General features: G+C 34.2%; 1 protein-coding gene across 1 annotated transcript; it reads left to right on the top strand.

The window, feature by feature from the left end:
• Positions 1-11516: 11516 nt before the first annotated feature.
• On the top strand, positions 11517-12818 carry LOC110111962. Its single transcript, XM_020844034.2, has one exon. The coding sequence runs from the start codon at positions 11762-11764 to the stop codon at positions 12632-12634; it is 873 nt and encodes a 290-aa protein (XP_020699693.1). The 5' UTR covers positions 11517-11761; the 3' UTR covers positions 12635-12818.
• The last annotated feature ends 2054 nt before the right edge of the window (positions 12819-14872 follow it).

The raw sequence follows: 14872 nt of genomic DNA, 5'->3' as shown, positions 1-14872 counted from the left end.
AATAAATGTGTAGTGGATTTTAAACCTCATCTTGATTGCTCTTCTTGATAATTTTATGCCTATGGATTCCTGCACTTGTGAATGGCTTGTGTAATGATTGGACTTATATTTGAACTTTTGCTAAAGTTGAAATAGAATACATGCTTTTGATTATAGGCTTTATTTTAGAATTTTTTTTCTTATACTTTATAAGAAGTTCACTTGAATTTTGAGGGTGAAATTCTTTTAAAGTGGGGAGTTTTTAGAAACGTGTATTTAAAAAAGAAAGGATCCAAATTGTTCACCCAAACTAGCTCCTTTACCAAAGTGTGTGTGCGTGCATGCGTGCGGGCGGGTAGGCGGGCACGCACGCGCACGCTGCGTGGATGCGTGCATGTATTTTGGTAGTATTAATGATTTTTTTTTATTAAAAGGTATTTATTATGTTTTGAGATGAAATATCAAATAACAAGTTATTATGATGTATTAAATTTGAAATATAAATGAGAGAAAATCCCTAGAAATCATTGATTACAAGTTTATACTTAAATTTGTTATTATGGTTATTTAGCCTTTGTTGTTCTATGCTTTCTTGTGCAATCTCGTGAATATAAGATTATTTATATTTAGAATTTGGGATTTGTAGAACACCATGTGTTGGAGCATGAAAGTTCAACATCATAATTGGTATTTTAGGTTGTCTACGGTCTTTATATAGCATGCAACTCTTTAGTAAGAAATAAATGTACTTTTCTTTATTAGAGGTGTATTCATATATATTTATCCTTATTTTCATTTTATGATGTAGGACCATTTTCATTTTTTTGCATAGCTCAACAATCTCCCCCTCACATGAGAATCCTCCACATTGCCCTTCACTTTGTGCTCAGGGTCAAATAACTTTTCTAGTGCTCTTGAACTGAATTAAGCCATTCACAAATATGCTTTCTAACAGTTTCCAATTGCGATCCTAAGAGTTTCCTCACACCCATCTCAAACCAACATCAAGAAGATATACACTTCTTGTTATAAAAAGCTTCATATGGTGTCATGTAAATGCTAGCCTGAAAGGTGTTGTTGTAAGAAAATGCCACTAGTGGAACAAAGTCCTCCTAACAATCTCCAAAGTCAAGAATGCAAAACCTCAGCAAATCTTCAAATGTCTGAATGTTGTGCTTTGACTGATTGTCTGTCTATAAGTGAAAATTAGTGCTAAAATTTAACCTTATACTCAAACCTTCTTATACTTTTTTCCACAACTGAGAAATAAATATTCCATCTATATCTACATGATGATAAGTGGGATCGCATGCAGTTGAATGATATTGTCCAAGTAGATCTTTGCTATTTCAACTAAATAATTCAACTTGATCGGTAGAAAGTTAACTATTTTTGTGATTCTATTAATTATGACCCAAATTGCATTATGATCCTGTTTTTATTTTGACAAGCTAACTACAAGTCCATAGCAATCTTCTCCCACTTTCATTCAGGAATATAGAGAGGTTGCAATAGACCACCAGGTCTCTTCTAATGTTGTCTTGACCATTTGAAAAGTCAAACACTTGGCTGCATGTCACATCCTTCTTCATATCAGGCCACCAAAACAGCTTCTTGAGGTCTTGATAAATTTTACTACTTGTCAATTGAAATGAGTTAGGAGTAGTGTGTGCCTCTCAAAGTTTCTCTTATTGAAGTTCATCATGATTTGGAACACATGGCCATTCTTTAAATTTAATGAACTTGCTTGATCAACAGGGAATTCAAGTTTCAGTCCCTTCTGAACTTGCTCTCTTATATGCATCAACTCTATGTATTCCATCTAAGAAGCTTCATAAATACGATCAACAAATGTTTGCTAAATAAACATATGATAGATAACATGATTGCCTCTTGATGGTACTATATCAAGCTAAAGTCGCTCAATTTTATGCACTGTGGCTCTTTGGTGATCATCCACGCTACAAAAGATGGAGATTTTCTACTTAGAGCATCTACCGCAATATTACCTTTGCTCGGATGGTACTGAATATGCAAATCATAGTCTTTCATCAACTTGAGCTATCTTCTATCTATCTCAAATTCAACTCTTTATGAGTGAAGATATAGTTCAAGCTCTTATGGTTAGTGAAAATTTTACAGCAGACATCGTAGAGATAATGCCGTCAAATCTTCAGCTCAAAAATAACTACAGCTAGTTCTAAGTCGTGTGTAGGATAATTATTCTCATACTCCTTAAGTTGTTTGGATGCGTAAGCTACCACTTTATTATGTTGCATTAAGGCACAACCTAAGCCTTCATTTGAAATATTATTATAAATTTGAAATCCATTGGTACAAGAAGGAATGGTGAGGATAAAAATTGTCACTAAGAAATTATTGAGCTTCTAAAAGCTCTGCTCACAGGCATCAGACCATATGAACTTAACGGACTCTACAAGAAGGAATAGTGAGGATAAAAATTATCGTTAAGAAATTATTGAGCTTCTACAGGCATCAGACCATATGAACTTAACAGACTTTTGAGTCAAGATATTTAGTGGTGCAGCATTACTAAAAAAGCTTTCCACAAAGCATCTATAATAACTAGCTAAGCCAAGAAAAGTACGAATCTCGGTGATAATGCTTAGTAAGATGAGATGCGATGAAGGAATAAAAAAGCCTATTTTATACTCATATGAAGAAAAAGTGCATAAACAAGTAATACAACATAATATATTAGAGTAAATAACGAAAGAAAAATTGAACTTTCATTTTATTATTATTATTTCAAAAATAGTATACCAATGAAAAATGACTACTACAAGCAAAAGAAATTTAAAAGAAACAAATGACAAGAATAAAACTACATAAACCTAAAAAAACAAAACATAATAATTTGCTGCAAAATGTAAAATACCAAATATACTCCACTGCAGATAGGTCTGCTCCTGTGATGACGGTCCACTAAACACTTCAATAGAACCTGCTATGAAAATAGACAACATCAAATGAGTTTAATAAACCAAACTCAACAAGTAACTCCTATCTATTAAAGTAAAAACAATAAAGGACTGGGGCATGTAGTATGACCAAATCAATTGATACGAGTAGAAATCAACAATCAATGCATCATCACATGTCATGGTTCCTACAAAGTTTCTAATATGCTCTTATTGTAAATATGCATGTCAACCTATAATTAATGTAAAAGCAATCAAATTTATGCACATACAAGTACACTATATATCATCATTCTCGAGAAGACTCATCAGTCATTCATTGAGTTCAACTCAAATCTAATTATCTACACCTTTTATGTATATAACTATAATCGATTTTGTCAACACTCTGCACTGGAAACGTAAATATCAACCCAATGAAATTCAATGATTTTCTATAGAGTCATCACTCTGAGAGCCCGACTAGCGAATATCTAATAGGGTTTTATTGACCTACATTCCATTGTACACATGCATATAGTTTTCCAAGTTTTTTCATAAGCACTTTACAATAGATGCTGTAGTTTTAATATGATGAATGTTATTTCATGATATGATATGATTCGCAAATATGGTATTTATTATATTAAATAGTAGTATGTGCATTAAAATATAACTTGTATAAAAATCGATATACAAGAATTTGTGCAACAATAAATCAAGAATAATCTATATATAAACTTGCTCGTTCATTATGAGCAGATGCGAGTGGTTCAAATCATATATTAAGCCAACCCATTATTTCTATCTATTCATTTTATCGGTAAAGAAGTGCCTTGGGCTCTTTTCCCAGGGGCAAAGGTTATTGAGAAGCAGGTAAATAAGGAAGGAAAAATATCTTTATAAGTTTTTTTGCAAATAATTAACGATTTCACAATAATGATAAAACTTGCTATCTACTAAATAATAAAAGTGCTTAATGCAAATACTACTAATTATACCCCTAACAATAAAGGCTACATTTATTCAATAATAAATAATTATTATTTATAGTAATCAGCATAAAATTCAAATTTGATTACGAGTCACACGCCTCCGCCAAGCGAAAGTCCTATAAGTAAAATCAAATAATATTAAACACACGCTTCAAGGCATAAGGGTTGATATCCTAATTAATCTAAGTCACACTACAATCATCAAATTAATTATCAAATAAAAAGATCCATCTTAATGCCTAATTAGTCGCCTTATGAGGACCAAAATTAAAAAGTATCCTACACAACCTTGGATTAATAATGCATCTAAAATGTGTGGCAAAGATACAAAATAACTTAGAGTTTGATCTATTCAAACATCAAACATAAATAAAGTTTTCTCCCAAAGCAAGTTAAAACCCATCATAATAGTATATCAAGAAAACACTAATTAAATCTAGCATAAACATTATAAAAGAGAGAACACCTATTTATATACAATTGAAACAAAGAAGAATAAAAGGAGAGGAAGGAAAGGAGAAAAGGGGAAAGCTTGAACTCCTATTGGAGGAGGAAGACTCTTGACAAACCCTTGATCCAAGAAGAAGAAGACAAAGAATGGTTGTTTTTGCATGAAACAAACAAAGAGGAAGGAGAAGGAAGTGTTTCAACAGCTGTTGTGATAAAGGAGAAAGGGCTTGGAGTGGCTATGGCTTTTTATAAAGATTATTGTAAAATTATTGCGAGAAAAGTAATTTTTTTTTAAATTGTTGTATATATTATAATTATTTTCTTAAAAAAGTTAGACAATGCTATCTCATAGCTACTACACTCTAATATATATGGTTGTGAAATACATTTTCTCATCAGAGATTTTTTTTTTTAAAATACAGAGAAAATAATAGTCAAACATAAATGTGGTAGCATAATGAAAAACAAACCAGTCAAAAAGCTACTTTAAACAAATAGACCCTTCTTAGAATCGGAGCAAATACTAATGGACAATGCTTTTAAAACCGGACCGGACCTGCCGGTTCAACCGGTTGAACCGCGAACCGGTCGGCCGGCCGGTTACGGTTCATTTTAGAACCGGCTCTGCACAGAATCGATTTTGAACCGCTCGAATCGGCGGTTCGACCGCTGAACCGCCGAACCGGTTCCGGTTTCTGAAAACCGTCCGGTTCAGCTACAGCGCTATTTCGCGGTTGAGATAACGAAGGCGAAACGTATGTGATCGATAGAGAAAAATAAAACCCTAAACTCATTCGGCTTGCGGACATATCGTGTATTTCTTCCTCTTCGGCGTATCGGAAGTCCCGACGGGAGCTTGCTGCGAGGCGTCGACGGGATCGTGGGGTCGAAAACCTTTGTATTTCACGCCCTTCAGCTTATACCGGAAACCCTCGACGAAAAAGATACGAGGAAGTAACAATTGAAGCTGCAGGCGAAGACGTCGACGGGTATTTTTCGTCTAAATCCCTTAAATACGCCGAACTATTGGATTAGCAAATCCGTAATTGAGTTCAAAATGGAGGTAAAATGTGATTTATACGTTTATCAGGATTTGGCTTTTCCTCGTCGCCATTTCTTCGTTGCTGCTTCGGCTTTGCGTGATTCAGCAAATCCCGGATTTAGGATTTACCATCGATTCAGATTTATTGCGTGCTCTCAAACCGTTTGGTATTACAACAAATCCGGCCTAAAACCTGCTTAAATCCTGCTACCAAACAGCCCCTTAAGGTAAATCCTGCTTAAATCTGTCTTCCAAACAGCCCCTATAGTGTTCATACGAGTGGTGTTAAACAAATACAAAAGCAATCACATTGTTGATAGAATTATATATATTATTATTGATATTATTATGTTTAAGTGAACAAATCAGCTAATGCTTTTGTACGTGGAAGCAGAGTCCTAAAATTTGGCCCAGTTTTTATTGGAATTTATTTGTTCTTCGTTTATTTTGAATCAAATTACGTCATCCGGTTCGACCCCGGTCGAACCATCAAACCTCTAACCCCTCATTCTTCCGGTTCATTGACCGGTCCGGTTTTAAAAGCCTTGCAAATGGACCATCAATTTTTGAAGAGGAAATTGTTAATGATGCAAGGGGGGTATTTGATAATGTGGTATTGAAATTCTTTTATGTTAGTGCCAAATGTTAGTAATACTTCCAACTATATTGGATTTTAAAAGTTATCATCATATAGCGTTCTCCCCACAAGTTGAGGGTTTGATTGAGGCCCAATTAGTAGTCCAAAGGCTTCGGCCACTTCAACTCCGACGTTTGAAGGGCCCTTAACGCCCATAATCTCAGCCCATATTTCGCTAACAAATTTTATCTTTGTAAAATGATTTTAACTGTCATGATAGTTATTAAGATAGTTTGTGGGCTTTGACAGTGTTTGCGAGCTTATCTCCAAAATAAAAGTACAACTTATGTTTTAATTAGTAATAATTTATAATATATTTATATTAAAAGACTTCTCTTATAAAATTAATGGTTGTAGTAAATAAAAATATTTTTAATCATGCTCTATTTCTCGAATAAATAGTATATTTTATTTCAAGAGTTAATAAACTTTTAAAAAAAAATTGTACGTGCTTTTAACCACCATCTAGATAATAATTTCTAGATTATTTTTAATTTTTTTAATATAAAATATAAAATTCTTATGAGTTAAATTAAAGTTTCCAATTTTAAGATTAAACAAAAAAAAAAAACTAGTTAAAAACTTCAAATATCTATCAATTATAAAATAAAAAAAAATTAACTAAATATTTGTTTATGTGCAACCTACCAAGGTAGTCATCAGTTATGGTTCATTATTACGGGGATGATTTTTTTTTAGCTAAAAAATATTAAATTAAGCAAAGATCTTTCTTATAGCTACCACACCCTATTACATATGGTAGTAAAAAATAACTTTTTAATCACAAAAAATTATAAATAGCAAAGCCTAGCCAAACAGGCTCTTAGTAGAACTGGAGAGTATGCTAACTGATCATCATTTTGAAAGAGGAAATTACAAAGAGATTAAAAAAAAATTATGCAAAAAACATGATAAAGGGGGAAAACTAATGACTTGAAGCTTAGTTGATTATGGATGCCTAAGTAAAAGTTGACTTCTTTGGTTTAACTTCACTAAGAAAAGGATAAGAATTTTGATCTATATTTCAAGATAAAAATTTTAAATTTTTCGTGATTCTTTTAAAATATGGGTCCTATGATGCCAGAATAACTTGAGTAAACTCAAGAAAATTCTCAAGAATGATGCTTAGTATACCATGTTGTAATAAATATAAATTAAATGGTAGAGATATAACTCCACAATAGTTATGAGAAACTCGCCTAAAGTTAGTTTTATAATGCATAGTTATCAATACCTATCTAAACTAATATAAATTTTTCTTCTTCATGTAAATCTATTTTTGCAACCTATTTTTACTAACCCTTTTAATAGCTTCAAAAATAATGTTGTTTAGACAAATCTAAATAAGCTAATTTTTATAGATGAAAATGGAGTTTATTGTACCAATTAAGCAATGACCAAATGAGAATTTTTGATACTATATAATAAGTTTATAAATTTTTTACTTTATTGTCTAGATCCTTACTTCAAAGGTCCTCCACTATATGTTGGCATAAGCTTATTGCTTAGATCATCTCCAGTTGAACGTCTAACCCTCATTTGACGTTTGTCTTTTGCTCCAGCCAATCAGCAAAAGTAATGCCATTCGTGTGAGGGTGAACAGTGCGACGTCAATATTGTGGTCGCAATGTTCACACACTATTTTTTTTTAATCCGAAAATTAGGTTAAATAAAGAATGAGAAAGAACATATACATAATATTCTTTTTTTGGTTTTAGAAAATGAAGTTTGGTTGGAGACAAGTTACAACATTTTAGAGTATTACTGTATTTTGAAGTAAAAATTGAGTTTTTTTTTAATGAAGATGACTCTCATCATATGCAACATTTAGTAGCTCCAACTACTCTATTGACACATAGATGGATAGCTGTATTGAATTTTGAAATTATTAATCATTAGTGTGAACATGCAAATTTTATCTTATAAAATAGTCATTAGTTGGTAGTTGGCTTTAGTTTAATTGGTTTTAGAGAAGGACGATATTTACTTAAAATAGTCTAATCATTGATTGAGTATTTAATTGGATTTTCTTAATAGTTCTTAATGACTGACCAAGTGCGGTTCATGGACTCAACAGTTGATTGGTTTGACAATTTCTTCCCATTCTTTGTCAAGTATTTTTTTTTTTAATCCTAATTTCGAACCGGTCAAGGACAAGTTCCATCATTTGAATTATTGCGGGCTAGAATATACGCGGCGATAGAGTTAGTGAATTTCCGTCCGAGCGTTGTATGAATATTCAGCACACAAACAAAAAAGGAAAATAAACACCATGATTTTTATGTGGAAAACCCTAAAAAGGGAAAAAACCACGGGGCCTCGCCCAGTTGAAATGATTCCACTAGTATTTTGTTTGAGATACAAGAAATTGATTCGTCCACCAAGTTAAGACGATCAGATTACAATTAATTTCTCCTGAATTGATATTCAATTACAAAGTTCTGCAGAGTTCCGGCGTCACCCGAATGTCCGGCAGAATTCCGGTGTTATTCAGGCGGCGGGAAGAATTCTGGTTGTGGTCGAGGAGGAGCTATTTCTCCCTCTCCTTCTCTCCTTCTTCTCTTCTTCTTGCTTGGGTCCCCTCTCATAAGAAATGTTGGGTCTATTTATAGATTTCCTGGAGTGGCATAGCTTGTTAGAAATTTTAATGTTTGATTTGATTGTTATGAAATTTTACCTAAATATCCACATTCTCAACATAAACGGGACTCAAATTTAATTTTGGAGATAAGTTGGAGATCTAAGAAACTTTAGAGTTCTATCTAACATTTAACACAACTAATCACTGCCAACCGTCAATGTTGCTTGGCTACTATTGTTTCACCACATCAGTTGATTGCCATAATTTGACTACTATCATCCGACCATCATTGTTTAAAAACCGTTGCTCGACCATTACAATACACTCATCGTCATCCGACCACCATTGTCTAATTGTCACTACTTGATTATCACCCAACTATCGTTATATGGCCATCGACCTTCGATCATCATTGTTCGACTAACACCAAATGTTATATCTCCATTATTCTCCCTCGCATTTGAGAATCATAAAGCCTGCATTACATATTTTGTAATCTTCTCTTCTCCAAAAAGTTAGAGCATAAAATTTCTCTTTCTATCATTATGAATTTTTTAGCATGCAATAATTCAACACCATATATATGTGAAAAAGATATACTAACATCCCAACAACTCCATTTCATTGACTGATTGGAGTGATACCGTTGGATTTACTTACTCCAAATGTCATCAAACTTGGAATCTAGAAAGAATGGCCCCTGAGACTCAATCTTAGAGAATCATATATGCTAAAAAATAGTACCGTCACAAAATAATGGAGTTCACTTGACAAAAAATCAACAATAATATGAGGTTAGACAAATTGAAGATGCTTGTGAAGGGCATCTTCATGATCATATTGATGTTCCTCTTCCACCGTAGCCTAACTCAGATTTGATAACATTGTTAGTTTAACTCATCCTTCTTATGACATTCGATCAATTCAAAATCATCCACCAACTTTGGTGGACATAACCCAACCTTGAATTATGGATGTCCTCGCAATAGTATATTAGGGGTGTCAATATATGACACGTCTCAAAAATCTGACATGTATCAGACCAAAAAATTTTAGGTTCGAGTCAACCTGTTTAATAAATGGGTTAGGATCGGGTTTAATTTTTTGACCAGATAGAAATATCGGGTCGGGATCCGGTTAACCCACTAATCTGAATGCAATTTGTCTGACCCATTGATCGTCTGCATCTCCCGATGTAGCACTTGTTGTTGGCGCTCGCCCTCGTTCCACCTGCTAGTCTTCTCCCCCCACTCTCGCTCAAGCTAGCTTGTTGCACTCAATTGGGTTAGCAGGTAGGGTTGGGTTTAGATTTTTATCCTGTTTGGACAAACGGGTCAGGTTCGAGTTGAACGTGTTAAGAGGGGGTTAATTTTAAGTTTGACCTGAACTCGACCCAAAACCTATTTTGACACCCCCTATATAAAATAAGATAAGTTTTGATGTCTTATTCAAGATAAATCTCTATGAGAGATAAGAATTATCTAACTTCTTAATGCAACTTCTAGGAGACTTCTCCCCTAGCAAGTCTGAATTAATTTAACATTCTTTCTCATTTTTGCATAAAAAAATGTATGTAATTATAATCCCATCTTCTCTAATTGTGGAGAAAAGTGGGCTAATGTAATTAATGTTCATAGTGGATCTTTTATTCTAGGTCAATCCCCATAATATTTTTCTTTTTATAAGTTTTTCGTGCAAAAAATTATGGCATTCATTGCTTTCTTTTTCATATGTGCCTACATTGAATTTTTGTGAAAACTACGTTATAAAAATTCTCTCTCTATTATAAACTTTTTGGCATGCAACAGTCCTAAAATTTATGATGTATTATTACATTGAGTTCATGTAAAATGCAATATTTGATTCTATATGAATTATTAAAAAAAATTACATAAGAATATCCTTTAAATTTACATTAAGAATAATGAAGTTCACGATGTCATATCTAATAAACTCATAATAAGGTTTCATTTGATATTGCTTTCTTATTATTTTTTAAAATATTTTTTTAATATAAAAATCTTTTAAAAAATTAATAAAAAATTATCCCAAATAAAATCTAACTCTAATACTTATTCTAATATAAATTACATCAAAATATCCTAATCAGAATTTGTTCTAAGGAATTATCAAATTTTATCTGTTTTTCTTTATATCATTTAATGTTAATTTCATAGAGAGAGAGGGGGGAAAACATAACAGTTCTCTTTATCTAAATGCCATAATATCTTGTATTTTCCCTATAATATTTTCTTTTATGGATCTGCGCCCATTAAGTTCCTGCAGGCTGTTGCCACTACGCCTCAATCTGGAGTAGCCCAAAACTTGTTTGTCCTACTAACTCAACTAATTTGCAAGCTGGATCCCTGCATGGCCATTGATGGCTATCTCAAGAACTTGTTTAATGAATGACATTAATTTTTTTATTATTATTATCATACGAAATATCTAATAAAGTGTAAAATAACATTAAAAAATAGCTTGGTAAAACCGTAAAAGTAGTATAAATTCTAGGTTTTTTTCTCATAATTTAGTCCTCAATTATTTTTACATCATGATTTTTTTTTTAGGATGGCCGTTCGTGTGCTTTTTTTTTAATCAAAATTTATCTGTAAATGACATCTGATATTTATTACAAGTAAATAAATTTTTAGATAAGATCCTGAGAAATTAGAGTGAGTGGCTCACTCTAAATTCTCAGGTTCTTATCATTATCATTTATGAACATATTTATTACGAGCAAATTCATACACATATTATATATTTAAATTTCAATCTTATGATCTCTTAATTGATAGCCTAAGCTCCTATCAAAATCAAAATAGGCTACATCCAGCATTCTTAATATCCAATGAAAATTTTATAATCAAATTAACATTAAAATTGATTAAAAATAAGTGTTAAGTGAAAATTTTGTAAAGAAACGGTCATCTGCAACAACTATTCCTCCGCGTTTCCACGAGCAAGCAGGCGCCAGCCAAGCCGTTGACACTATAAATGACGAACCTTCACGGCATTACCCAGCGCTGTAGCAGCAACATCAGCTGTTTGACGAAATGCCCACAAGAGATCCACCAACTGCGCCCTAGCTTGATCTTCTATAGCCATCCAGCCTTCATGCCATTCTCTGCATCAACATCACAAGAAAGCTAGAAAATGGCTCCGCAGAAGGCAAACCATTCTCGATCCTCGAGCGTCCCCTCCCTTCCTCATCCCATCGCCATCAAAGCCGAAGAGAAGCTTCGCAACCTCAAAACCTATATCCATGGCGCCGAAGCTTCTTTCTCGACTATATGCACCTTATTAGGAGCCCTCGCGGATCTATTCGACACTCTTCATCTCCTTCTCCACCTGCCTTCTCTCCAGCACCTTCTATCCCAACCGTTACATAAGCCATGGGTCGAAGTGCAGCTCGATTGCTCCCTTCAGCTTCTTGACATTGAATCCCCGGTGAACGACTGCCTCGCGTCAGTGAAATCATTCGTCTTCGACGTGCAATCTGCTCTTCGTCGGAGAGGAGACAATGGTCACGTTAATTCTAGAAAGAAGGCACAGAAGGAAGCCGTAACATGCTCGAAATCGCTGAAGAAAATGGAAGAGGGCTTCGCCATTGCTGCGTTAGTGGAGAAGGAAGGAGATCTTATGATGCTTGATTGGTTCATGAGGGAGGCGAGGGAGACGGCGGTGACTGTTTTCCACTTATTGCTGAATCTGATTGAGATTCCTGCGAGGCGTAAGGATCGGGGTAAGCGGATCTTGCTGGTTCCGAAGGCGATGCAATGGAGGAGAGGTGGATCTGCCGAAGGGAATGGCGGAGTAAGTAAGGTGGTGGGATTGGAATCGATGCTGAACGCTGCTTTTGAGTGTATTTCAGGCAAAGATGAAGGATTCGGGAACCTTAAGAGAAAGGCACATGAAGAAGTCAATCAGATTGGAGCGGGGATTGAAGATTTGGAGATTGGATTGCAGTGCTTATTCAGGCGGATGATTCAGAACAGGGTTGTTCTGCTTAATATGCTCAGTTTTTAGAAATCTTGGAGCCATTATTGATTCTTTTCTTCAATAGAACTGGTTGAAAGCATCTGATACTAGTTGTGATTCTTTGTATTTCTTTGAATTTTATGATTTAGTATTCCCTCTATATGGTCATTGTAGGCTTGAGCTCTGTCAAATTTGAAACTTTTGTGGTATGAATATTAGAAAAACTTTTTCATGTTGATTCTTTCTACAATCAGGTGAACATTGGAAGGATTAGTCCCCTTATTTTGGAGAGATTTCTATGTGAGTCAAGATCAAAAAGTATTTTGTGATTTGAAAACTAAGGAGGACGTTAGTTACTAGGTGTTGGAGATTGTGAAATCTTTTAAGTAAAAGAAGCTAAACTCTTAAACATTGAGGCACATTTTGGTGTAATAGTTAGAATTTTATTAAGAAACTTCACAATTAACCATTCTCATCCAGGAGAAATTCTGAGATGGGTGACCTCATGAAAAGTTACACTAACAAAACAAAATCATGATGTCCTTAGGCCAAAACAAACAATATCTCAATAATAAAGAGTTTTGACTATTACAGGTTAAAACCTCTATTCACCAACTCATAAAGTTGCACCTTCAACTCCTAAAGCTTCTTGGGTGACATCCTATATGGAGCCTTAGAAATCAGAGAGGTACCCAAGAAAGCATCTATGTAAAACTCTATCTTCATATTCGGTGATATAGTCTCTAACCCTTCAAGGAAGACATCCAAAAACTCCTAAACTATAGGACATGAAATAACCTCACATCCCTAACAGATGCTAAAAAAAATGGACTACTTTTACTCCAAAGTCTATCCACCTTCAGAGCATAAATCAAGCATAAGAGAATAGATTTGATTCCCTGAAACACAAAACGTTCACCATTCTGATACATAGTCACTTTCATCTTTAGACAATCGTTCTAAGCCATATGTCGACTCATCTAGTACATACCCAAAAAGACATCAAATGCAGAAATGAGCAATAAATTAAGCCAGATCTCCTAATTCTATAATAAAACTTCAAATCACAAAAAAAAAAAAAAAACTTACTAACTATCATACCATCTCCCATAGGTAAAATCACAGAAAAAAGGCAATGGCACGGTAAGCTGTGGGTCTCTGAAAGGATTCTGCTCATGGGGTTCGAATGCAAAGAGTACGACCACACTATCCCGTAGGACAAAATGGTCGTAGGCCTTTACACTCGACACAAGCAGGCCGATGGAAGAGCAGATGGAGTTATGTATACGATTAGCCATGGAGGATAGCGGCTTTCACCTACCAACCTCGATGGATAATAATATACATAACCCAAAAGTTCATGAGATTTCCCCGGACGAATCAAAATAAGGCATTATTACATCTTCAGTCTTCTTCTTCACTTCCTTGATTCGTCTTTGGATCATCTTCAGTCCTTCGGGCTCCTTGTAGTGAACGCTCCAAAAAGGATGCTCAAATGAAAAAGGAAATCTCCTATAGGGGTTTACTTTTTCCTTTGGACTCCTCGTAATAAATGCCCCAAAAGAATATCCAAATGAAAAAGGAAACTCTCTGTAGGGGTTTACTTTTCCCTTTGGATTCCTATCTCTTTAAAAAATGCCTTATTTTTAGATCTTCACAACAATCACTATTAAATACATTACATTACTGAAAAGAGAAAATCTAGACTCTCCTACAGGGGTTATCCTAAGCAGTTATAATAAAAACTCATCCAAACAGTTATATATATAAATGAAAAGTGCTCAAATCAATCACTTGGCTGTGCTCTAATTATTGGGGGCTAAGCAGCTGAAGTAGGTACCTAAAGCAGTTATAAATGACATTATTAATTTTTGTCCCCTTTTTAGCATTGTACGAGCAGGGCCATCTACAAGAAGACAACATTAGTATGAATAAGCATGCCTAACCTATGGGTATTCTAACGCTCACAACAACAGTGCAGAAAAGAAAAGAGCAGAAAAGCGTCACAGAAAAGCATCACAGAAAAGCTACAACAAGTAGCAAAAACAATCAGCACACAAGTCACATGCAGAGCGTCACAACACAGAGACATAAAAGAAAAAGCATCGGCCTAATCTAAGACTAATAGTCGTGTCCTAGCAAACCAGTCTAAGTGTAGGTCGTGTGGTTTTGGTAAGTCCTATATAGGATAGTTTAATTAAAATTACTTGTATTTTTGTTTGTTGAAAGGGCAAAGGAGATTTTGGTTAAAGTTCAAATTTTAGTATTTTAAGATAGATTTTAGAA

The sequence above is a fragment of the Dendrobium catenatum genome, unplaced genomic scaffold, assembly GCF_001605985.2.
Source record: "Dendrobium catenatum unplaced genomic scaffold, ASM160598v2 fragScaff_scaffold_1638, whole genome shotgun sequence".
In the NCBI taxonomy this organism is placed as follows: domain Eukaryota; kingdom Viridiplantae; phylum Streptophyta; class Magnoliopsida; order Asparagales; family Orchidaceae; genus Dendrobium; species Dendrobium catenatum.
This window is presented reverse-complemented; position numbering and strand designations above follow the sequence as displayed.